The sequence below is a fragment of the Mustela erminea genome, chromosome 10 (genome assembly GCF_009829155.1).
Source record: "Mustela erminea isolate mMusErm1 chromosome 10, mMusErm1.Pri, whole genome shotgun sequence".
NCBI classification, from domain to species: Eukaryota; Metazoa; Chordata; class Mammalia; order Carnivora; family Mustelidae; genus Mustela; species Mustela erminea.
Window position 1 is genome coordinate 73,377,645 of NC_045623.1, and position 23,932 is coordinate 73,401,576.

The window sequence follows — 23,932 nt, forward strand, 5'->3', positions numbered from 1 at the left end:
CAGCCTCTTCATGAACCAGCACACTACAAAAGATGGCAGTGGGGGTGTTACTAAAATGCAGTCTGATCACCCTACTCCCCCACTGGAAATAACCTTCAATGCCCTCCGTGGCCCTTGGGCTGGAGTCCAAGCTCCCAGGTTCTCTTTCCATTCTCAGCCCCTGACTGCCCCGTGCACCATCCTCAAGCCCCACCCAGACAGTCCCCCTGCTCCTCCAGGTTCAGGGGCTCCCCCAGCCACTCAGTCCTGCAGCCCTGTGTGTGCCCTGCCTCTCCTGGGATCTCCTGCTCTCTTGCCCTGCTCTCTTTCGAAGCACAGCTCAAAAGTCTTTCTCCCAAGGGGGCTTCCTGGCCTCCACAGGCTGATCTGGGAAAACTTCTGTACTCCCAGAGCTATTTTTTGAACCCCAGATCACCCCGTGTTGTAAGTGCCTTGAGAACATGTTTTCCATGTCCCTGGCCCCCCACACAGGCACAGGCATCAGGACCGATGATCGGCAGGTGTTGGGTAGTTAAAGGATTCAAGCCATAGGATTACTGGTCACCTTCTACACCCAGGAATGTATGTTCTGTGGGGCCAAAGTATGGAGGAGGCACAGGTAGATCTGGAGGAAGCAGCGGGAGATTTGGGCAGACATTTGATCTGCCAGCCTAGGGAGGTGGGAAGGCAAGGTGAAGGGGGGTGCTCCCCTAATCCTCAGCCACACTGAGGAGAGAGGAATGCATCCCCTGGGGGCACCGTCCAGGGAAGTGGGGAGATCAGGGCCCTCCCAGGGTCCCTGTGGCCTGAGGCACCTGCCCCTCAGAAGCACAGCAGGCAGCTCCCTCACACTATTAGGGCCCCCTGGGGTTCTACTAGGAAATCTCCAGAGGGGACTCTCACCACCCCCAAACCCCAGCCCCGAGATCACACTACTCCTTCTGGCTCAGGAGCCCTGTGCAGACATTCTGGAACCCCAGGAAAGGACAGTGAAGTCTGAGTAGGGAAGCTGGCCTGTCATCCTTTGCTTCAAATGCAGCAGAAATGCACAGACACACACACACACACACACACACACACACACACACACACTTGGGAATTCATGGCACAGGTTCTCGTATGTACATATAGACTTATAGGCTATAATCACACACATACACACACACATGCACACACACACCCTGTTCACCCTGAGTAGAAAGCACCTTCATAAATCTCTAATCCATCCAGCCACCCAGTGCAGAAATCCCTTCTTCATTCTCTGCTTGTTTATCTCTGAGGACAATGAGCTCACTCCCTCCAGAGGCCACCTGTCCCACTGGAGAACAGCTCAGGCTTTAAATCCAAACGTGCCTTCCTGTCATCCCTCTTTGGTCCTGGCTCACTTGCTGTTTCCATGGAATCCCTCGCCTCTCTTCACCTTACAGACCCATCATCCCAAGCTACCCTGGTTACACCCAGCTGCCCCTGGGCCTGCTGCCTGCGCTGTGGTCTAAGCAGCCCCCAGAAGATGAATGGCCCCCATCCCAGTTCCTCTGTTCTCCACGACCACTCCAGAGTGGCACAACAGCCACAGATTGGAAAGGGTCATGGAGAGAGCCATGAGGCCAGCCTTCCCCTCCTCCTCCACTGGCCACAGCACTGGACAAGCAGTAAGGAGACCTTGAGATAGCTGCCCGCTCAGCCCACGGCGGCATCTCTGGGAATGAACCTGGACCAAGGGCTGTGCTGCTGGATTCTTTTATTAGCCAAGAAGGACAAAGAACAGGTCACAACATCACAGGAAGTCAGACGGACAGACGGATCACAGGACAGAGCGTCATGCTGCACTACACAGGAGGCAGGGCAGGGAGGGGGAAATCTGAGTCTTGTTTATTTCAGCTAACAGAATAAATAAATACGGTACACAGTGCTTTTGCCACGGCCTGGCATGACCTCTAAGCACAAATGGTCACAAAGCAGCTGGGATGGAAAGCAGTCTGTCCAGCCCGCCAGCTGCAGAGTCAGGGAGAGGCCCAGGCTCCTGGACCATGCTCTGCAGCAGTGAAGAAGCAGGGAAACGGAGCCCTCAAATCAGAGGGAGGGGTGAGGAAGGAGACCTTCCTGGAAGGAAGAGTCGGAGATGGAGTCTCAGCGTCAGCCAGCAGGCCTGGAAAGGCCTCCATCTCAGGGGCCAGGGGCCCTCCCCAAGCCCATACCCTCAGGGTCCTGTAGGAGACTCAGGACAGCGCTTTCAGGAACTCAGTCTGGTCCCCTAAACTAGGCTGACTCCCACTCCAGGTGCCGGGGGTCCTACACGCTCTCCCTGTCTTCTCTGGGCTGGTGTAGCCGGCTCAATCGAATGAAGTGTTGACAAAGATCTGGGGGAAGCTGGCTGAGCCTGAGGGGGGCCTGGCTCCAGCCACGACAGAACATGGTTCCAGGATGGATCTGCCCCTTAGATCAGGGGAGGCTTCCTGGAGGAGGTGGTGAGGTCCAGAGCTGCTGGATTCCAAAGCCCACTGACAGTCTCCTGCATCCAGAGACTGGGAAAAGCATCAGTGCTCATGCTTGGTCTAGATGAGACTGTTTTCACTTCAGAAACAGACCTTCCTGGAACTGATCCCAGAAGACACACCAAAAATCCCTTCTGTCTCCTAGTGTCTCCACCGCCTCCCTGCTTTAGTCCTTCTGCCTAAGTCTCCTCTCATCTGATGTTCCTGTGGCTGTTGGATTCACCTTCCAAATCCCAGATCCCAGATCCCGGTTCAACTCACCCCCTCCACCCCCACCTGCCTGTCTTGGTGCCTGCCCCATCAGGGTGAGCTTTTAGCCTGGATTCAAGTCCCTCAACCTCGCCTCTCATGAAACCAGGGCCCCTTGCCCCACCGGCCACCTAGTCTCACTCCGTTGCCTTGTTCAAATAGCTTTCCGGGCCCCGGCTACCATCTCCCTCACTTTTTCCCATCCAAAGTCTTCTCCATCTGCCCCAGCTCAGATGGACATCCCCCTGCCCAAGGATGATGGGCATCATCTACTCTGCAAGCCAATAGTGCCTGGCACCAACAGACAACCCCCTGCCCCTCAGCACAGGGAGAGGAGACACACCTCAGGACTCTGCACCCCCCTTTCTAGATGTAGTTTCTCTAAGCAGGGGGTGGAGGGCTCAGTGGCAAGTCACAAAGAGTTGGGGATCACAACTCAGAATCTGTGCTGGCCACTCTCCTCTCCTTGCCCTGAGCCCCTGACACTGTGTGAAGGCACGGCGATGGAGCAACCACAGAGGCTGGCACCATAGCTCAGGTAGGTAGATCAGGATTCCATCCCGATTTTCTCAACTCGAAGGGACCCATTCTATGTATTGGGAAACTGAGGCCCAGAGACTGGCTGTGTCCATGCAGAAGCTTGCACCTGCACCACTCATTGCTCCCCAGCAAGGCAACAGTAATTTTCCAACTCATCCAGTGTACTTTCTAGAACCTTTTTGCCATTTTTGTTGTTGTTAGTTTAACTAAAAACTTCTGCCCTGCCAGGGATGTGAGCACAGATAAGCAGGATGTTACAGGCCATCTCATCCAGCCCAGAACACAGGCCCAGAGAGGCTATGGGCTGACTCCAGGCCACACAGCTTGGAAGGGGAGTTTGCTGAGCTGGGTTCCCGGCCAAGGAGAGGAGCACACCTTTCGGTGTCAGCGACTAGCTGGCTGGAAGCCCTCACTTCAATACTTGGCCCCAGATGGCCTGTCAGCAAGACAGAGACCGTGCACTGCTGTGTGGTTTGCACTTAGTGTGACAGGAGTTAGAATTCCGCCTCGCTTCCTGGCTCAGCCCCACCCCTGCAATGGACTCTAACGGCTGAACCTGGAGGCCAGGCAGTGGGAGAGGAGAACCCGCCCCCAACCCTGTTGCCCTGGAGGGACCTCTCTCGGAGAGCAGCCCTCCCCCTGTTGCCGCCCTCAGCCAGAGAAGTCTCACCAGAGAGATCTAGAGCCCTGCGGTCAGTCCTGGCTGAACACTGGCTGCAGGCCTCTTCCTGGAGCCCTTCTGGGCAGGAAGGCTGCCCTGCTCCTGCCCGCCTCAACCCTACTCCTGCCTCCACTCCCCTCCTCCTTGATCTTGGGAATGGGGCTTCAAAGCTGAGAAGAGAACGTGACACGTGACTACTTCTAGATGCAGGGCCTGAGGGAGGGCAGCAAAGGGGGCCAGCGCTGGTTCCTCCAGGGGCAGCGGGGGGTCTCCAGCCAGAGGCCTTCCCACCTCCACTGGGGATGGAAAGGGACAGCAGCCTAAGAGGACCCGTGCAGGGAGGGGACAGGCAGGTGGGAAGAAGTAGGCGGCGAGGAACAGGAAGAAGCAGAATTACTAAGACCAAAAAGTCACAATCCCAAACAAAACAAAGCCTTGGGGACTGACACCACCACACAGCCAGCACCAAAGAAAGAAAGCAGGAGCTGGGAGGAAAGATGTTGGGCCAAGGTCCAGAGCAGGGGAAGCTGGAGGCTGGGGAGAGTGGGTAGGCAACAGGACACAGGCAGGTCTCGGAAGAAAGAGCCAGAGAGCGATGTGGACACCGGAGGTGGAGGCAAGGGCTACAGGGGGCCTGGGGCAGGTGGGTGGGGGCCTGAAAATATAGCTTTATATATTTATATTTATATCTCACATTCCACACATCGACTTACTAGGGGGCAGAGAGGAGGGAGGGCAGGCAGGGAGGAGGCTGTGCTGGGGTGAGGATCTGGCTCCTGTGGGCCTCACTCCCCAGAAGGCCGCAGGCACCCTGGCCTCGCCTCCCCCACCCCCCTGTGGCCTCCATGGGATCCAAGCAAGGGCCATGCAGAGGGTGTGCAAGTGTGGGCTTCACCTAGGGCTGGGATTTGGGGAGGGGGACTGGGAGCAAGACTCCAAGGCCCCGGGATCCCTGGGCTCCTAGAGTTAATTCCTTGCAAGCCATCGGGGTATAATCCTGGGGCTGGGAGGTGGCACCCAAGACCCCTGGCTGAGGCTGAGGCCAGCAGTCAGTTGGGGAGCGTATCGAGTCCCAGAGAGGCCGCATGCTGCTTGGCCCGAAGCCGCAGGTTCTCGATGCTCGTGGTTTTACTGTTCAGGGCAGCCGAGGCAGGTGCCAGGCCGGCGGGGGGTGCGGGCAGCAGTGGGGACCCCCACACGCCCTGGTGGGCTGCCGCGGCCGCTGACAGGGACTGGTAGTAAGACTGGCAGTGTAGGGAGCCCAGCGGGGCCATGTTGACGCCCAGGTAGGGCACGGCGGCTGCGGCAGCAGCAGCGGCGGCAGGGGCCGGGCCCCCCACCTCAAAGGACGAGTAGTGGACGAGGTTGTTGGTGGCAGCCATGTGCTGGCGGAACTGCTCCTGCAGCCGGAAGAGGCTCAGCGGGGATGAGGAGTAGGAGTGGGAGGGGCCCAGGAGGCCACCCCCCGGGGCTGCAGGAGCCAGCGCCAGGCCTGGGGAATCTGCAAGCAGAGAAACCAAGGACTCAGGACAAGGGCAGTAGTCTGCCGGGGCGGGGAGCTCCCTCTGTCTTCCCACTCCCTCAGCACCACAGACAAGACAGATGCTGGTTCAAACCACATCCACTCATCTCAGCCACGCACCTTCTGAAGCATCCTTCAGGTTCCTGGGAGGGAGGGGGACCCAGGCTTCCTTGCGGGGGGAGGCAGGGAAGGGGGTGGGGTCAGGAGCCTGCCAAGGCCCCCATGTCTGACTTCTTGGGGATTCTCGTTTTCATTTCAAGCACTGTCCCCTCCCTGTCCCCTCCCCGGTCTGTGGCTCCTGCCCCTTGCCAGCTCTCTGGCTGGGCTCAAGATTTGTGTCTGGGCTATGCCTCATGCCACAGCTCTATTCCTTCAGAAATATGGCCCTGTCTCTCCCACCCGTGAGAATCCCTGGGACCAATGTGGTATTCACCCAACAGGCACTACTTTGTCTGTACTGGTTGTTAAAATACCATCATATTTCTATAATGGTTGATAAATAGCTTTTGCCCTGAGCAGTGAGTCCCCTACCCTGCCACCCACTCCCTCCGCAGAACCCCCAAGACCTTCCCAGGATTCAGCAACTGAAGAGTGAAGGGCTGGCACAGGCCGGCTGTGGCCAACTCCCCCCCCGCCCCCGCCCCCAGTCATGTCCTAGTGCCCCGGGGTAAAAGCTGACTCCCGGTGGCTCTGATTGAGCTCGTGGACTCAGGCCCCTGATCCGCCCCAGGATCTGGCTGTTCTCCCTAGGCTGACCCCACCCACCCACCCACCCACAGCACCTACCAAGCCTCACCTGCCTTGGGGCTGCCCCTCTTGCAGCCCAGCCCCTTGCTCTCAGCCCCAGGGCTCTTCTCAGTTTTGGGGTCCTCGGCCCCTGCCCGGGGATCCTCCTCCCGGTCTGGCTGGTCCTCAGGGGCTGACTCACTGGCCGACTGCTCAGACAGGCTCAGGTGAAGCTCAGCGGGAGGGTCACCACTGGGCAGGCTCGGGGGCTGTTCCGTCTCCAGCTGGGCGTCTGGGGTTGGGGCCTCTGTCTTGCCTTCCCCGTGGGAGCCTTCGGCCTCCTTCTGCTTCTGGAGCTGCTCTTTCTGCAGGCTGCGCTGCTTCTTTCGGAACTTGGCCCTGCGGTTCTTGAACCACACCTGGGGATGGGAGAGGAGATGCGGGTTGTGGCCCTGGGTGCGCTGGGAGGGGAGGTGCGTGATAGCATTGCTCCCCGCACCCCCCAGGAAACGTGCACCCTCGATCCCTTCCAAAACTCCCCTCCTATCACTGCCTGAGTTCCGTGGGGGTGGGAAGGGTGGCTCCAGGGCAGTGGGAAGCCAGACCGCTGGGCTGGTGCAGGTCTGCAAGGTCTCCTTGGAGGAACGGGGCCCTACCTGCACCCGGGCCTCAGGCAGGTTGGTGCACATGGCCAGCCTCTCACGCATCACCACATCCGGATAGTGGGTCTTCTGGAAGGTCTTTTCCAGGGCCTCGAGCTGCTGAGCTGTAAACGCTGTGCGGCTGCGGCGCTGTTTGCGGTGCTGCGAGCCATAGCGGGCCTCCAAGATGATGTCTTGAAATGTACAGCCGTTGGAGGGCAAGGAGAGGGGGCCCATTTAATTATGGGAAATGGGTTTTGAATCTTACTTTGCTCTGACCCACTGTGGACACTCAGGCCCTTGCAGACCTGCGTCCTGGCCCTTTCCCCTTGGAAATCATCATCTTCTCTCCATACAGTTGGGGTTTCAAGACCTCCCCACACCCACATTCGCTGTAAGGACCCCACAGCCAGCAGGAAGTCCTCTCCGACGACACCCAGAGGTCTAACTCATCTCCATGAACAGCTGTCAGGAATATGACTGACAGGGGTCTTCCTCAACTGGTCTGGGTGGGTACGGAGGTGGACACTGCTCTAAGATCCTTAAAGTCCTAGGATGCTATCAGTATCATATCCTGAGACCAGCTGATGTTAACAATCTGTACATCAGTGTCATCAAGGTTCCAATATCCCATGACCCTTAGATTCTGGATACCAGCAGGACACTGGCCTCTGACTGTGCGGAGCCTGGCTGGCAGCTGGGACATACCTGCAAGGTCTAGTTAGAGGAGGTGTGACCCGTAGCCCCAACTCACTGGCACTTGATTCTATGTCCTCTGGGTATGACTCCGGTTATCACAGTTGGCCTATGAGTCTCTGACAGCAGGACCTGAGGCTCCTGCTCTCACTTCTCCTCAGGAGGAAACCTGGCTCTGGCAGGACCCTCAGAGCACAAGAAAGTTTTCGCATCTAGTCTTGACCCTTTGGGCCAAGAACAAAAAGATGAAGTTTTAACCACCGCAGTTTTGGAGCGGAGACAAAGCTGGGGGACCACCTCTTCTACAGGCTTGCTCACACGCTGGGAACATGAAAACAACTCAGGGGGTGCCTGGGTGGCTCAGTTGGTTCAGCTTCTGCCTTCAGCTCAGGTCATGAGCCCGGGGTCCTGGGATCAAGCCCCGCATCAGGCTCCCTGCTGAGCAGAGAGCCTGCTTCTCCTTCTGCCTCTGCCCCTACCCCTACTCATGTTCTCTCTCTCAAATAAATAAATAAAATCTTAAAAGAAAAGAAAAGAAAGCAACTCAAAATACAGGTCTGCCTAGGGCTGGTGTCTAGGATCCAGCCCTTCAGCTTCACTAGACCCCAGTGGATGGACAGTAACCTCTCTCCCTGCCTCCCACTGCCCATAAATGGTCCTGGGCAGAGAACCCGAGCTGTGTCAGGCTCTGATGGGGCTGCCAGAGCCTTCCCCTGTGTGCCAGGGACTGGGGAGTCATCCACAACCCCCTAAATGAAGAAGGAGGCAACTGGGTGTCCAGAAAGGCTCAGACTTTGGGGTTGCTCCTTCAGATTTAAGAGGGAGCCCTGAACCTCTCACAAATTGTCACTAATCCCAGCACGGACTGAGCTCCTGCTCATTACCTGGAGACCAGGGCCCCCTCTTCGGTCAGCTAAACCCTGGTTGAGGGAGCAAGAATTCAGCATCCTGCCACTGGCTCCGGGGACCAAAAGCCTGGGTGATCACAGGGGAGGCCAGGCTATCTGTCCCATCCCCAGAACTTGCCCAAACAAAGGCCCACCTGGAGTTCATGTTCTTCCTTCTTAGAAATTGGAGAACTGGGGTAGAGGGCTAACTATTCCAGTTCCTCTGCCCCCACCAGCGGCGGGGAGCCTCCATCTCCATTTCCTCTCTGGGTCTCGCACAGGTTGGACATAGGGAATTCATGCCCAACCAGGGAAGCTGCCAGAGCCAGGACAAGACCGTACCCACACTGAAGACTCATGCCCCATATGATCTAGAGAAGGTCACCGGAGGCTCCATTTTATCCGCTGAGACTTGGCCCCAAGGCTGGCAGGGTCTCAAGGAGTGGGAATGCCGCCTCTCCCTCCCTGCCAGGCCAGCACCTCTTTCCAGGCGGGGTCCTCATATCTCGCCCCTTTTCTATGCCTTTGCTCATGGGCTCCCCTCACTAATCATTCCTTTCTAAGGCATGGCTCCTGCCCCACAGCCGGCAGGAAGTCCTCTCTGAAGACACCTAAGCCCTAAGCTGTCCCACTACAGGATCCTCGCCTCACTCCTGCCATGCTCTCCTAGGCGTCTTGAAGCACCGATCTCCCGGGGACAGCTCTCAAGCCCTCTGAGTACTGCCTGGCACAGGGCTGGGCCCACAGGGGCTCACCAGCTGACCTGGGACAGGAGAGAGTGGGAGGCACTCCCCTCGCCCCAGGAATCACGCCCCTAGCCTATGCTGTCGCATCCTTCTCTTGCCCAGTGAGAGGCTGAAAGGCAGAGCAATGTTCATTGAAGGCAGAGGGGGACACAAGCCTACAGCTCCCTTGGGGCCACTTACCTTGTGACTTCTGAGCTCCTCCCAGGCTCTGCCGAATACTACTTTGCGTATGTTACCTCAAACAACTTCCCAGCCAGCCTACTGTCCCCTCCGTATAAGGGGAGACCCTGGCTCCGAGAGGAGAGGTAAATGGGCAGATCTGCAGTGACCACAGATCCGGGACTTGAAAGTGCTATTTTTATCCATCACATCCTGTTCAAGCTCCCCAGCCCCACCCCCACTGAGATGTAACCTCTCTGAGCCTCAGTCTCCTTGTCCATGAAATGGACATAATAACCTCTCTTTATCAGCCTTGAAATTGATGCACAGAGAAAGCCTCACACAGCACCTTGTCCATCCTCCATATTCAAAACATGGGAGCTGTTATTCTCTCTGTGACTCCCGTGCCGGAAGTACCCTCCCCTGGGCACCCTAGCCCTTTCCCCGCTAATTCCCGCTATAATCCTTACTGCTCCCTTACCCTCCTACCTCAGTTTCCTGGGAGATGGGCTAATGCATCCCCCCCCCATAGGGTTGCAAAAGGAATCTGAAGGCTTCGGGCCACTTCAGGGCCCAGCACAGTGCTGGCAAACAAGGAGGGCTCTGGTCATGCAGAGATTTTGAATGGACACCTCTCTGTGTTTCTGAGTGACCTGGGACTTCCAGAACCTCCTAGAGGAAGTTTTCTCAGTGCTCCCTCCATCCTCTGGGGGACTCTCCCAGAGCCTCCCCACCCAGACCTCTCCTCCACCCCCAGCCCCACTGCTGTGTCCCCAGGGTCCCATCCCCATGGCCCTTACCAGCCAGGCGCTCGGCCAGTGTGAGAGCGTGCACTGACGGCCGGTAGTCCGGGGCGTGCTGGGCCTGCTGGGCCGCCTGCTGGTGCAGGTTATACATGGCACTGAGAGAGTTCATGGCGTGCAGCGAGTAGCCGTTCACCCCGTAGTGCTGCATGGCGGCATGCGCCTGCGGACGGGCAGGGAGGACAGGGGACGTGACGCGGGGTAGTGCACTCTCCCCTTGGGAGACACCACCCGCTCCCAGCCCAGACCTGGGATGCCTGCCTCACCCCCAAGAGCATCTGCCCCTCCATCGGAAAGCTCCCTGCGCTCTGGGCTCTGGTGTCAGACTGCCTGGGTGGGAATCTTAAATACCACTCGGGAGCTTTGTGACTTTGGGCAAGTCACTTCACTTCTTCGACCCTCACTTTCTCCCTCTGCAAAAATGGGACTAGTCATAGGACTTGTCACATGGGACTGTTGCAGAGGACCAGCACATAGCCCATGCTAAAAAATGTGAGCCGTTGTCATTTCTCAGCCCCGTTGCTGCTTTCCGAAGCTGTGTCTCCTCTTAGTCACCCAGGTGACTTATCTGTACCTTCACTGATTCACTCACACACTTATTACTCATTCAACCATTGAGGCCCACATGGGGCCAAGTCCAGAGCCGGAGGGGGACATCAAGGCATTTGCCCTGACGAGATCTTGGTTTAGGACCTTCATGTGCCATACTGATGTAAGAATACTATTGTTGTGACTGTTACAGATTTACTACCATTTCCTCCATCTATTTACCGTTTCCGTAAGAGCAACCGACCCCATTTACAGATGGGTCTGCTAAGGCTTGAGAGAAAGAGCAGGGACATGGGGAGGCCACACAGCCAAGCCAGGGCGAGCCTGCCCAGACTGCTTCAGCCTCATTCTTTGGTGGCCAAGTTATCGTCCTTCCTACTGAGATCGCCCAGCTCAGCATGAGGTCCTGTCAGCCCCAGGTGTCTGCTCACGGTCCTCATCAGACTACCCACCCCAGGTCAGCCTGGAGTGGCATTTTTGGAAGGCATACTCATATTCACACACAAACTCAGCAGTATCTACAAATTCAGTGTCCTGATTCCCGTGGCTCTGCTCACGGTCTCACAGAGACCCAGCCACGCAGCAGCTTTATCTATAAACATTACACTCCCACACATTTATATATTACACATACTTATTCAATAAGTATGGATTAAGCACCCACCTACTAAGTACCAAAGTCCTGGCCTTCATGGAATTTACATTCCGAGGGAAAACTACAAACAACAAATAAATATATGTAATAATGTTAGAAGGGAACAAGTGCTCTGAAGAAAAATAAGACAGAGGAGGAGAATAGCAAGAGGAAAAGGGAAGATTATTTGAGAACATGTGGTCCGGAAAGGGCTCTGTGCTGTTTGAGGGAAGCCATGCAAAGTTCTGGGGCGAAGGCTTTCCAGGCAGAAGGGACAGCAAGGACAAAGGCCCTGAGGCATGAAGAAGCTTGGAGTGTGTGTGGAACAGCAAGAAAGCCAGGACAGCTGGAGCCCAGAGTGGGAGGGAGCAAGTGAAGGCGATGGGGCTGGAGGGAGAGGAGAGGCCAGACCCCACAGAGCTTCATGGGCCCATGATAAGGACTTTGAATTTTATCCCCTCAGTGATGGGAGACTCCTAGCATTTTTGGAAGGGGTTCCAAAAATGCCAGGGTGTTGAATAAAGAGGAACATGATATAATTTGTCATGAAAAGCTCACTTTGGCTGCAGAGAGCAGACTGCAGAGGTTCAAGAAGAAAAGCAGAGAGCCTGGTTCACCGCAGAAAGCGAAGCCAGCAACCCAGGTGCCTTCCGCTAGGCAGCAGGAGTGGAGGCTGTGAGATGCAGTCAGACTCACGACATATTTTGAGGAATCAACATAACGACTGAGAAGTTAGCTGCAAGATGTGAGGAAAAGAGGTTAAAAAAAGGGATGACTCGGGGTGCCTGGCGGGCTCAGCTGGCACAGCATGTAACTGTTCATCTCAGGGTTGTAAGTTCAAGCCCCACATTGGATGTAGAGCCTATGTGAGAAAAAAGGGGGGACACCTGGGTGGCTCAGTCAGTTAAGCATCTGCCTTCTGCTCAGGTCATATCTCAGGGTCCTGGGATTGAGCCCCACATCGGGCTCCCTGCTCAGTAGGGAATCTGCTTCTCCCTTTCCCTCTGCCCCTCCTCATGCTCTCTCTCTTTTTTTCCTGAGTCAGGAGCATTGAGGGAGAAGGGGGTCTGAGGAGGAGGCAACAGAAATCAAGGTTTGGGGGGGACATGCTAAGTGTGAAATATGGATCTGACTTCCAAGTAAGGGTGTTGAATTGGCAGTGGGATATACAAATCAGGAGCTGAGGGCTGGCTTTTTTTTAAGATTTTATTTATTTAAATAAAATTTAAATTTTAAATTTAACAGAGATCAGACAGACAGAGATCAGAAGTAGGCAGAGAAGCAGGCAGAGCGAGAGAAGAGGAAACAGGCTCGCTGCTGAGCAGAGAGCCCAATGTGGGGCTTGATCCCAGGACCCTGGGATCATGACCTGAGCTGAAGGCAGAAGCTATAACCCACTGAGCCACCCAGGCACCCGAGGGCTGGCTTTATAGATTTCTGAGTTAACACTCACACGTAACACCTAACAACAACATTTTCTTAGAGAGGTCCATTCTGTGCCCGTAAACATGACGTCAAGGGCAGACATCTAAGAGAAAAGAAGGATAGACACGATGACATAGGGTTTAAACACTGTAGAATAGAATATAACATAAACAAAGCTAAAAGGCAAACAACAAACCTAGAAAAAGCTTTGCCATATATATGACAGAGCAAAATTGATTTTAAAAAAAGCACAAATAAAAATAAGAGAATGTTTGTAATATATAAAGAGCTCTTCTCTCAAAACAAAAAGATGGGGGCACCTGGGTGGCTCAGTGGGTTAAAGCCTCTGCCTTCGGCTCAGGTCATGGTCTCAGGGTCCTGGGATTGAGCCCCAAGTTGGGCTTCTCTCTGCCCGCCTCTCTGCCTGCTTGTGATCTCTGTCAAATGAATAAATAAAATCTTTTAAAAAAGAAAAGAAAAGAAAAGAAAGATGATCCCCTTAATAAAAGACAGCAAAGTAACTGAAGAGACAACTTATTAGGAAAAACACGAATAGCCATTTGACCTAGGACAAAAAGCTCACCTTTCCTTGTAACCAAAGAAATAAAAGTAGAAACAATGAGATACAATTTTTTTCACCAATCAGATTAGCAAATATGAAAAAAAAAAAAAAATGATTACCCAGGGTTATCTAGAGGAGAGGCAAATGGTCCTTCTACTTCGCTGACAAAAGAGCTTTCCTTCCTGCATCAGAAGCCTTTAGAAAGAGCCTCATTTGAGTCAACAATTCCATTTCCAGAAACATATCCTTCAAATATGCAGAGATGTGTGTACAGGAATGTTTATCACAGCTCCGCTTACGGGGGCGAACAATTGGAAACCTCACTGTCCATCGAGAGAGGTTAGTTCAGTAAATGAGGGGACAGTCATGCCCGCGCTGGAATATCGTGCCACAGTCTGAGACAATGATGTGTATCTATCTATACGTGCTAATGCTCACAATATATTGCTGGGTGGAAGAAATAGGTAACAGTATGCATGATATGATCCCATCTTTGTAATGTATGCATAAATATGCATAGAAAAGAAGTCTGGAAGGTGAGACCCTGAGATGTTAAGGGAGGTTATCTCTGGGAGATAGCAGATGGGATTACTGGTGATTTTCACATTTATATCTTTTCTTTCTTTCCTTTTTTGAGGGTGGGGATGGGGAGGGTTATCCATGTGTTCCAGTGGACGTGGGACTGAAGCCAGGCCCCAAAAGGCATCACAAGCTCCAGGTGGGGAAGAGGGAACAGAGTTTAGAGGTAATTTTATCCATCCCCTTCCCCCACCCCTGCAGGGTTTTGTTGCTTTAAGACTCACCGCTGTTGATGTGGTGACATTTTAATTGACTTAATTATTGCTGATCTCACCGTTTTTGATGCACGACAAGTCTTTATTAACTAAAGCCAAAGAGGTACCTCTCTCGGCACCATGACTTTCCCAGCTCACTGGTCCCCTGAAGGTCTCCAAGAGGTTCCCAGTCTGGCCTCTGCCCACCCCTCCGGCCTGATGCCCTCCCTCTCCCCAGCACCCAGCAATCTCAGATTACCCGCCACTCCCTCTTGTCACCTCCAGCCTTTGCTGCTGCTGGCCCCTCCACCTGAACCATTACCTTCCACCTGCCAAATGCCTCCTTCTCCATCAAGGCCTAGTTCAACTAACACCTCCTCGGAAAGACAGCCTTTCCCAACTAGTCCCTAAGAAGGTATCTCTCACATCTCCAGGCTCCAGATCGCTAAGCTGAGGTCATAGAAATGATGATGTCCACAGTAAGAAAACAATAGCAACCACATCAGATTCCTGAACACACCGGGAGCCCTGCTCACCACAGAAAGCACCTTCCATGGAATTTCTTAACTCCAGCCCCTGAATCAGAGTCATGTGATGACTCTTCTACCACCCACCCCCACCCCCGCCCCGACTGAGCTCCTTGAGGGTAAATGGGGTATCCCAAACATTTCTGGACTCCCTACCACAGCCCTCCCCTCAAGGTCAGGCACAGAGGCAAGACTCAGGAGGTGAGGATAGATTAATACAAACTACTGTGTATGAAGTGTCTCGGATACATCAGCCATCTCCATCGGTCGTCCCAACACCATAGGAGGTGGGGACTGTGTTTATCAGATGCGGAAGTGGAAGGTGAGAAAGACCGATTAATTTGTTCAAGGGCAAGCAGCTAGGAAGTGGTGGAACAGGTTTCCACGGTGAGGTTCTTCCCCAGGAACTCGTGTTTCCTAACCCCGGTCACGCAGACTCTTATTCCACCATGTTCCATTCCCTGACTTCCCGCATCTCTGATTTCATCCAAGGCAACAGGATGGCAGCAGAGAAAAAGCACATTTCCCCAGTGTGCACACTTGTGCATGTGTGTGAGTATGTGTGTGTGTGTGCAAGCACGTACGTGTATGTCGCGAGATGAGGCTACGTGTGAGCCCAAATCTTCCCAGCTGAGCTTCCCTCTCCCCAGCCTCACACTCCTCTTCCTCACTCCAGGTGGATGTCCTCTGAGCCCACAGAGGGGCCCTCATCTGTGGATGCCACTCGACACCGGAGTGCACACATGTGGCAGCACACAGTCCCAAGTCTGCGGCTCTTCTCAGTGCTCATGTGTGCCCATGTGTGTGCGCAGCCTGACCTCGACCGGCCACCTCACAGCATGTGGGTGTGTGTTTGTGCGCATCTGTAGCTATTCATGTCTGTGTGTGTGTGTGTGACTGTGAGCCCATGTGCATACATGAAAGGGTGTGTGTGTGTGTGTGCGTGTGACCAGAGGAACATACACTAAACAGTACCCTCAGAACAAGGTCTGAGGGAGAGCCAGAGAGAAATGCAAGGAGAACAACGGAGAAAGACCGAGGAGATAGAGTTGATGCAAAGATAGATCAACATAGAGAAAATGAACAGATCTGTCTTATCCTTTTTTGTTTGTTTGTTTCTGCAACAGTCAGCACAGAGCCTGGTACACAGCCAGTGTTTAGTAAATCATAAATGCTGAATGGATGAGAAAGAACCACAGGCTAAGAGAGCTGAGGGAATAGTTGAGGGAATGGCCCAGGATGGTCCTCAGGGCAGAACAGACACTCAGAGCCCCAGTCCCACCACCTCCTCTGTCCTCAGGATTAGAAGCCAGAGTTTGGGGAGAAAGTTGATCAGTGGGCACTTTCCCAGCAATCAGGGCCTCCCAGACCCGCCCCTGGGGTCCTCAGCCAGGGCCCAGCGGCCGGAACCCCATGCACAGCCACTTTGAGGGCATGGGTCCCCCTAGCCAGGCCAAGAGCCACCTAGGCTGGTGTTCCGCAGGGCCTGCGGGAGCCTCTAAACAGGGCCCTGCACTCCTGGCCCCAGGCTGGGCCCCGCATGGGCTCAGCCCACTGCACACTCCAAACAGAATCAATTATATATTTAAAAGGTGCCGCCCCGCAATTCCTGGCGAGCCAGGAGAGCCATCCATCACGGCGCGGCCGCGTTTCACAAGCTGTCGAATTGTGCTTACATTGGTTAAAAGAATCTTTATATTTCATTAAGCAAGCAGATCGGCGGATCTCCCGCCACAGGCACCATATAGATGGCTTTAATTTTCCAAATCTGCAAATGCATCCGTTATGTCCCCGCGTCGCTGCTGGCTGCGGCCTAATGCCCAGCCAATCGAAGAATCAAGCAGAATTTTATTAGGGGGCATTTTTTATAAATTAACAGCAAGACTGCTAGGAAACCGCGCGCAAGGCGTCTTTGATTACCAGGAAAGTGGACCCTTCTTTTGGTCACACTGGGCTTAGCGCCCCGCAGGTCCACGCCCTCTCTCTTCCCCTCCTCCTCTTCTGTTCCCAACTTTTACTTCCCCCTTGGTTTTCTCTCTGTGCCACACACGGTGGGGAGCAAGGTGGAAAAACTTAGTTTAAAGGGAAGGAAACAAAGCAGGGGGGGAGGAACCAGTGTTTTCTGAGGACTTCGCCTCCTCTGTTCCAACCCCCGCCAGACACATTATCTCATTAATGATGCCAACCACCTCACAGCGCGCACCAACCAGGAGGCAGGCCCTCTTCTCGCTCTCGAGCTTCCGCACAACGCTGCTAGGTAGGAATTATTATCCCCATTATATGAACAAGAAAACCGAGGCTCAGGGAGGTAAAACCACCTGCTCAAGGTCCCACAGTAACCCAGGGCTGGCCAGCCCCTTGAAGAAGGCTGAGGAGGAGAGATTCCTTCATGGGGGTACGTGTGGGTGCGGGAAGCAAGGCACTGACCAAGAGGACCCCGAAGACTTAAGAGCTTTAAGCAGTGCGTCCAAGATTTTAAGAGAAGCACATGCCAGATATCCAGCAGTGGTCACCTCACTAATCTCTTCCCTCAGCTCTGTAAGGGAGGCACACCGTTGTCACCTCGGCTTTACAGAGGAAAAACTGAGGCTCAAGGGAGGTAAGTTACCCTTGGCTGGCCTGTTTGGGAACTGGAAAAGTTGAGCCCCCTCCCAGTAAGTACCCCTATTCCCACACGGATCCTTAGTCCTGAGTTGCCAAGAAAGAGAGGTGGGGACATGTGAAGTAAGGGGGTATCAACAGCCCTGCCCTTCTCTGAGCAAGGGCCCTGTGGGCACCAGATCAGAGGGCAGACTTGAGATGAATGCATCCCCAGCAGCTCCCTCTCAGGTACTATTCTCTCTGAATCCTCCAACTCCGAAAATCTCCGCTGTCAGTGTCAGGCACTCAAAGGTACCGAAAGCCCAGGAACCAGCCACTTCCTCCCCTTCCCAGGGGCCAGATTCCCCCACCGAAGGCTGCCCTCCCAAGGGGGCCACAGTGCCAACAACTCAGTGATTCGACGTGGCCAGCAAGGCCACAGGAAATGGCCAAGGACTCATTCTAGAGACACACTTAAGGGCTGATGGCTGGGAACGTGGCATCATTTGCTTCTAGGTGTGTAAGAACTGGAGAATGAGGGGCACATCCCCCTCCCTCAGATTATCCCCCCCCCAGATGACCAATCCCCATCCTGCTGCTCCTATCAGTACACATTCAGACCTGTTTCCATTTCCCCCTTTTAAAACAAATAGGCTCACCTCTCAGACCAGTTATCTGTGGTCCCTTCAAAGACAAATTTCCTGAAAGCCATTTCCAAATTCATCATTTCTACTTCTTTTGCTCGCCCCCAGCCTCCTGCACCACCACCCTCACACCCACCATCCAGGTGCAGCTCTCCAAAGTCACTGTGTTGCTGCCTTCTCCTCTGGACACACTCTTCCTCCAGCTGAAGAACTCCTGATCCCTCACACCAGGCTTTGGTACCCCTTTTCCAGGAAGCCTTCCTCGATACTCCAGGCTGGGTCAAGTGACTTCTTCGAACTCCTATCATAGCTTTACTTCACCAGATTATAGTTAGCTGCCCATCTGCCTGCCCTTCACCCAAGACATAACAATAACTCTTTTTACCAGCCATCTTGATAGAGACCTGACAGGCGGTATCTCATTTAACCTTATAACAATCTCATAATTCCCATTTAACACTCACAGAGACTCACAGAGGTAAAGTCATTTGCCCAGAGCCACACAACTAAGCAGTTTAGCCAGGATGAAAGCCGGAGTCCAGCTCCACAGTGAGAGCTCGGTGCTCAAGAAGGGCTCACCAGTTAGGGGGCTCCTGTAGGGCAGGATCTGACTCCAGAGCCAGTTCTCAGTACCCAGCACAGGGGCCATTAGACACTGATTCTTCATGTAAAGAGAGCCCCTCTTTGTCAGGCCGTGGACTCTGGGGTAATATAATGCCCATGGGCTCATATTCTAAGAGAATGGTCAGATGTCTTGGATGAGAAGAGCCCAGCATTTGCAGAAGTAATAGAAGCAGCAGAGCCCAGAACTCAGTGAGCCAAAGCCCAGAGTCTCCCCCTCACCTGCTCAACCTGCCCTACCCTAGCAGAAAAGATCTCCTGTCCCCAGCAGAAGCCACGCCACCTCCTGGCCATAACTGTGACCCTGACCTGGCCACGGACTGAGCCCTGACCGTGTCCCACATGAAGCCCGGGCCAGCGCTCTCACTTTGGCCATGCCCCATCCCCCAGTGTCATTTGATAAAGGTACCATGATCCCCCACATTGGTACCATTAACCTCACACTGCTTGATCCATGTAGGGAGAGAATGGGCTTTTGTTGAGGTCCAGAAACTCCAGTGGCCCCCTTCAGCTGAGGGCCCCCAAAGTGGTTCTGGATTTGGAGCCAAAGACAGATGGGCCTCAGGGTGTGTAGTTTTGCAAGGGTCAGCTCAGATGGGGCAGTGGTCTGGTGCCTAGAGCTCATCAATTCCTCAAAGGAGATTCTTACCTTCCCTCTGGGTTTAGGGATGCCCCCCCCCCACCCTAGTGGGGAGAGCTCCAGGGTCAGAGGTGGGTCTCAGGACAGGACCCACCCCCATGGCCCTCTTGAGGAGCCCAGGAGCTTAGTTCCCTACACAAACTGTTATCCATTAACATCCAATTATCCCTTGGTCCGAGCCATTAATTATAAATCAGAAGCTAATTGGGGTAATTAGCCCCCCGCAGGCTAATGGGCCGAGACTAAGGGAGGCCACTCTGCCTACCCTCCTCTGGTTTTCTGAGGTGCTTAATGTTGTGGGGTACAAAGAAATCAGGCGGCTGGAGTTAATTTTTTTAAGGCAGTGAAATGCGGCAGAGGGAGGGAGAAAAGATGAAAAAGGCCAATTTTTGTTCTTTTTTCTCAAACCCGAATCCCCTCGAGTACGTATGCTCTTGCAGAGGGTCTGGTGCGGGGGAGGCCTGACCACGGGTCCTGGGAGTAAAACTCCAAATGATTGCTCGGTTCTCCACTTCCTTTCCAGCATCGATGCCGCAGAACAACAGAGAAAAGGGAGACGTCTCGGTTGGAGCCAGAGTGGCGCGGAGGTCGGCCTCCAGCACGTTCCCGCCTCCCATCTGCGCAGAGGAGGCGGGTTCGCGTCTGGGACGCCCCCGCTTAGGGTTCCGCGGGGACCAGTGGGCCTCCCCGGACTCGTCCAGACCCAGACCCGTGCCAGCGCGGAGAGACCTACAGCACAGTCCCTGCGGAGCCGCCGCTCCAGGCCCAGGTGTGGGCCTCGGAGTGCGGAAGGAAGTCGGGCAGGAGTGCGCGCTGCCCGCTCAGAGAATTTGGTTCCCGCCCTGCGCGCGGACACACGTCCTCGTTGAGAGACGCGCGATCGGGGGGATTCAGACAAACCTGGCGGATAGAGCTGTGTAGGCTGAAAGGGGTCGCCAGACCCGGTGGGCTCCAGTGACCCGGGCGCACTGAAGCGGCGCCCGCAGTGGCGGTGGACTGGCCGCGAGGAGTGACCCCATCTGGGAAAGGCACTCCTGCCTGGTGGCCTCGGGTCCATACAAGTCTCCGCTTTGACGCTGCCAGAAACCCGACTCAAGTTCGAAGAACAGTCGGAGCCAGAGCTGTGATTCCCGGTCTGTGCGAGCTGGGACGTCACCCATCCGGCAGCAGTGGGGCTGTATCAAATAAGTCGTCCGAAGAACGGACGTGTGATTTAAACAGAAAGAGAGATCGCTGGGTGGCGGACCGGGTGACGGAGAACCGGTGGACGGCCGGACCCGGTAACGGAGGACCCAGCTAGCTCAGTGCCCTTCTTACCGAAGGGGAAACTGAGGCCAAGGAAGGGCAGTGACTCGCCCAAGGTCTGAGATGAGGGGTGCTCTGAGCGGGAGGACTGTCCAGACCGGACCACACGCTCCGCTAGAAGCTCACTCGCCACCTCCCCCCAACACCCCAGCACCCCTCCCTACCCCGCCCGCCCGCTCGGTAATGGGCTTTGGCGGGCGGCGGCGGCGTCGCCCCGGGCCTTGATTAGATATTTATTGCTGTCATTTACATGGGCACCGCAGGGCGGCCGAGCGGGACTGCGAGGAAGGGGCGGGGGAGGAGGAAAGGAATGGGAACATGGGGGAGGGGGGGCGGCTCCACACGGACCAGAGACCCCGAGAGAGCGGCGGGCGTTGGGAGTGCAGAGGCCGGGTGCCAGCTGTAGACACGCTGACCTTTCAGGTGGGCCGGCAAAAGGGAGAGGTTGTTTGTTGTACCTCCTAGCGTGGTCCTCGGGGTGGGGGGTATCTGCGTGTGGTGAGCAGTGAGTGTCCCTGTGAGTTTAACCTGTGTACATAACTGTCTCTCAGAGGGGTTTTGTGGCTATGTGGCCTGCAGACCTGCCTGTGCGCCCCTATGTGTGTGTGTGTTCCTCTACCTGCATGAGGCCTCACCTGGGTAGGTCTTAGTGAGCTACCCCAAGCCCAGGTGAGCCTACGCCTCTGACTCTGTGTGGCGGGCAGCGCATGTGTGGCCCTGTGCGTTTGTCAATCAGAATGGCCCCCAAATGTGTATGTGTATGTGTCCATGCACACGCGTGTGTGCAGGATTAGCTCAGAGATGGGGCTGGGAGGCTGTGCCCCTTGGTTAGGTTCCCTCCTTTGCCTCCACAACCTACAGGCGGGGTCAGGGTGCTCCAGTCCCCCAGAACCCAGGCTTCAGGGAAGCTGGCATAGAAGGCACTAACTGGTCCCTCATTCCAGGCCCACTGGGCTAGAATACTGTCAGCTGGGGGGCTCCTCAGTAAACTGAATCCTGCTCAAGATCTAGCGTGGGAAGTGTGAGTGGGTGTGCAAGGGGCCAGGTCTTCAGAAGAAGTGGTTTGTATCTGAGCAGAGAAATGGCTCCACTTGCGTGACCACTTGGATGATGCCACGTGTGAAAGCGGCAGTGACCGTGTGCAGGGCTCCCCCTCCTTCCCCCAGACACTCACCCCACGCCCTTGAAGCTGACCGGCAAGCCTGCCAACAGACAGAACCCATCCAGAGGCCCAGGGTGCTCGCCTTGGCGGTTGCCTTCGCCCGGGGCGGGTTTCCACTCCTCTGCACCTTTGCCCTTCCATTCGGATTTCCACCGGGGGTTTGTTCCGCTGCAGCCAGGTTCCACGGATCTAGCAGGAGTCGGAGCCGGAAAGCTCTGCGAGGGCTGGGGGGGTGTTTACCCCCATTCTGAGTAAGGATTCCCTGCTTCTGGTCCAAGGACTGTGTATACCCCAGCCACAGAGGAGAGAAATTTGAACCAATTATCCGGATAATTTGCTCTAACTAGGTAGCAAATTCGATTTTTTTCTGACCGCCTACACACACATTAGCACAGCTGGCTCGCAGAGAGGGAAGGTACTGACTAAATTCACTGATCCTTAGGTCAGACTGCTTTCCCTTTGGGGGAAGACTGGGGATGGGAGGAAGTGGAACCCGAATCCCAGCAACATTGAAAACAACTCACTTCACACACACACACCCCCAAAAGCTAATAGACAAGACCTCCCAGGAAGACACTGGGCCCGGCCAACCCGCCTGCAGCGCACAGGATCCTGTGCTCGTGTGAGTGGAAGAGACAGCGGCTACCATTCCGTGGTGGCGGCAAACTGGGAACTTGCACAATTTCCACCGCGCAGCGCAAACCACCTACGCGGTGCGAACTACCTTGCCCTCACCCGTTTGGAGGGCCTATCGAGTCTGTAAAGCCTTTCCCTCTTCCCGACGTCCTTAAACCGGGGAAACCTCAGAACACCAGCATCAGCCCGGCCGATCCAGGGCCTCTGCAGACTTCCTAAATCGAAAACGGTGTCCCCGTATCCGGGTAGAACCGGCACTGAGCCTGCGCTGGAGACTCCGCGGGTTCTCTGCTTGGGAGGAATCCAAATACCCAAAGAAAACGAAAAGGCCGCGATCCCAGCCCCCAATCGAAACCCTCACATCGAACAAATCACCAGCCTAAAGAGCCCCCCTCCCGCCGCCGCCGGAATTCAGAAAAGTTCGAGCCCCAGTTTCGGGGCGAATTTGGAGGAGAGGTTGCACCTAGGCACCCGAATGCGCCCCACCAGGGCCGCCGCGGCCCCAGCGCAGAGCCTGGGAACTTGGGACGGGGGAGAAAGTTCAGCCAGCGGCGTCCGGGACACCGCCTGTTCCCACCAGAACCCGGTCAAAGCCACCGGGGTGGGAAGCCCAAAGACAAGAAGACCAGGACAATTTCCCCAGCCCTTTGACCGCTCCTCCGGATGCACCGCGAGAGCCGCTCCAGGGACTGGCCCCAGCCTGCGATTCCCAGCCGGAGCTCCCCTGACGCATGCCGGACGACGCCACAGAAGGCAAAACGAATTCCAGGGGACTGGGCCCGCAGCGCCCCGAACATCCACCTGGAGTACCCTAGCCCGAGGCCGCGTTTACGCGGGCAGAGGCAGGCTGAGCGCCGAACTACCCCCAAATGAGAATTCGTGTCGCAATCCCGAGAGAAAAGGCGCACTCGTCGGCTGCGGAGTTTGAGCCGGATCCGCGCGGGCGCGACCTGAGCCAGATCCCGGGTACCGTCCCGAGTACCGAGGGGTTCGCAGGCGGCCTGGACGCCGAAGCGGAGGGAAGCGTGGGCGGCCCCTGCGTTCCCCGGGTGGGGACCTGGGCTTCGGGCCGCGCCCCCCTCCCCAGCCTGGGCCCCGGGCTTTGCAAAGCCTGGGGCGCATCTGCTCCGCATTACCCTGGGCACCTCCTCCCCACCCCCTCCAAACTGAGAAGGATTTGTCTCCGCTTAATATCCAAACCTTTTTTGTATTTATTTTTTTTCAGGGGCGAAGTAATATCTTCCAAATGAGGCAAAACCGTGACGGATCCGAAGCGTTCTCTGCGGGTGCCTGCGTCTCCGCGGGCCAAGGCTTCCGTCTCTGCCGCCGCGCGTTTCTGCCCACGGCTCTCTCCTCTATTTCCGCCTCGGAATTCCGAGTTCTGCGCGCTTTCTGACTCCTTGGGTTGCTCGCTGCCTCTAACTCCGTTTTCAGCCCTGAGTAACGTTCCCTCTGTCTCACCTTGTGTGTCTCCCTCTCTGTCTCTCCCTGAATCTGTCCCTCTGGCCTTCCCCTCGGCTTCCTCTGTCCCTGCGCAGTCTGTCTCGCCTCCAAGTCCCTGACCACAAGCTAACTTTCCAATCCTCCCAGCCGGTATGGGACTGCAGGACCACAAGAGGGGAGGCGGTCCCCAGAGTTCTCGGGCCATGTCCTCCCCGCCCCGGCGCCCCACCCGGCTCGGCCCCGTCGGCCCCGCCCGCTCGCACCTGGTCTCCCCGGCCGCGCCGCCGCCGCTGCTGCCATCTAAGCGCACCGCGGCGGGAGCTGGAG

At 55.5% G+C, this 23,932-nt stretch overlaps 1 protein-coding gene across 3 annotated transcripts; it reads right to left on the reverse strand.

Annotated features, from left to right (window-relative positions):
• Positions 1-1,715: 1,715 nt before the first annotated feature.
• DMBX1 (diencephalon/mesencephalon homeobox 1) lies at positions 1,716-23,932 on the reverse strand. 3 transcript variants are annotated; one of them, XM_032303432.1, is made up of 6 exons: positions 11,846-11,861; positions 11,318-11,369; positions 10,102-10,267; positions 6,829-7,007; positions 6,243-6,591; positions 1,716-5,425 (listed from the first exon to the last, which is right to left on the reverse strand). In XM_032303432.1, exons 3-6 carry the CDS (start codon positions 10,253-10,255, stop codon positions 4,974-4,976), a joined length of 1,134 nt encoding a protein of 377 aa, XP_032159323.1. In that variant the 5' UTR covers positions 10,256-10,267; positions 11,318-11,369; positions 11,846-11,861; the 3' UTR covers positions 1,716-4,973. The 3 variants fall into 3 exon arrangements, with proteins under 3 accessions (XP_032159323.1, XP_032159322.1, XP_032159324.1); XM_032303431.1 differs by lacking the exons at positions 11,318-11,369; positions 11,846-11,861 and adding an exon at positions 23,869-23,932; XM_032303433.1 differs by lacking the exons at positions 11,318-11,369; positions 11,846-11,861 and adding an exon at positions 12,741-12,811.

Bases quoted from the DNA above. Each gene is read 5' to 3' on its own strand.
- DMBX1 (XM_032303431.1), bottom strand. From the start codon at position 10,255: ATGCAGCACTACGGGGTGAACGGCTACTCGCTGCACGCCATGAACTCT. The intron at 6,592-6,828 runs GTAGGGCCCCGT...TCCCATCCCCAG, and splicing joins TGCCTGAGGCCCGGGTGCAG to GTGTGGTTCAAGAACCGCAG. The intron at 5,426-6,242 runs GTGAGGCTTGGT...CTCTGCTTGCAG, and splicing joins GAGGGGCAGCCCCAAGGCAG to ATTCCCCAGGCCTGGCGCTG.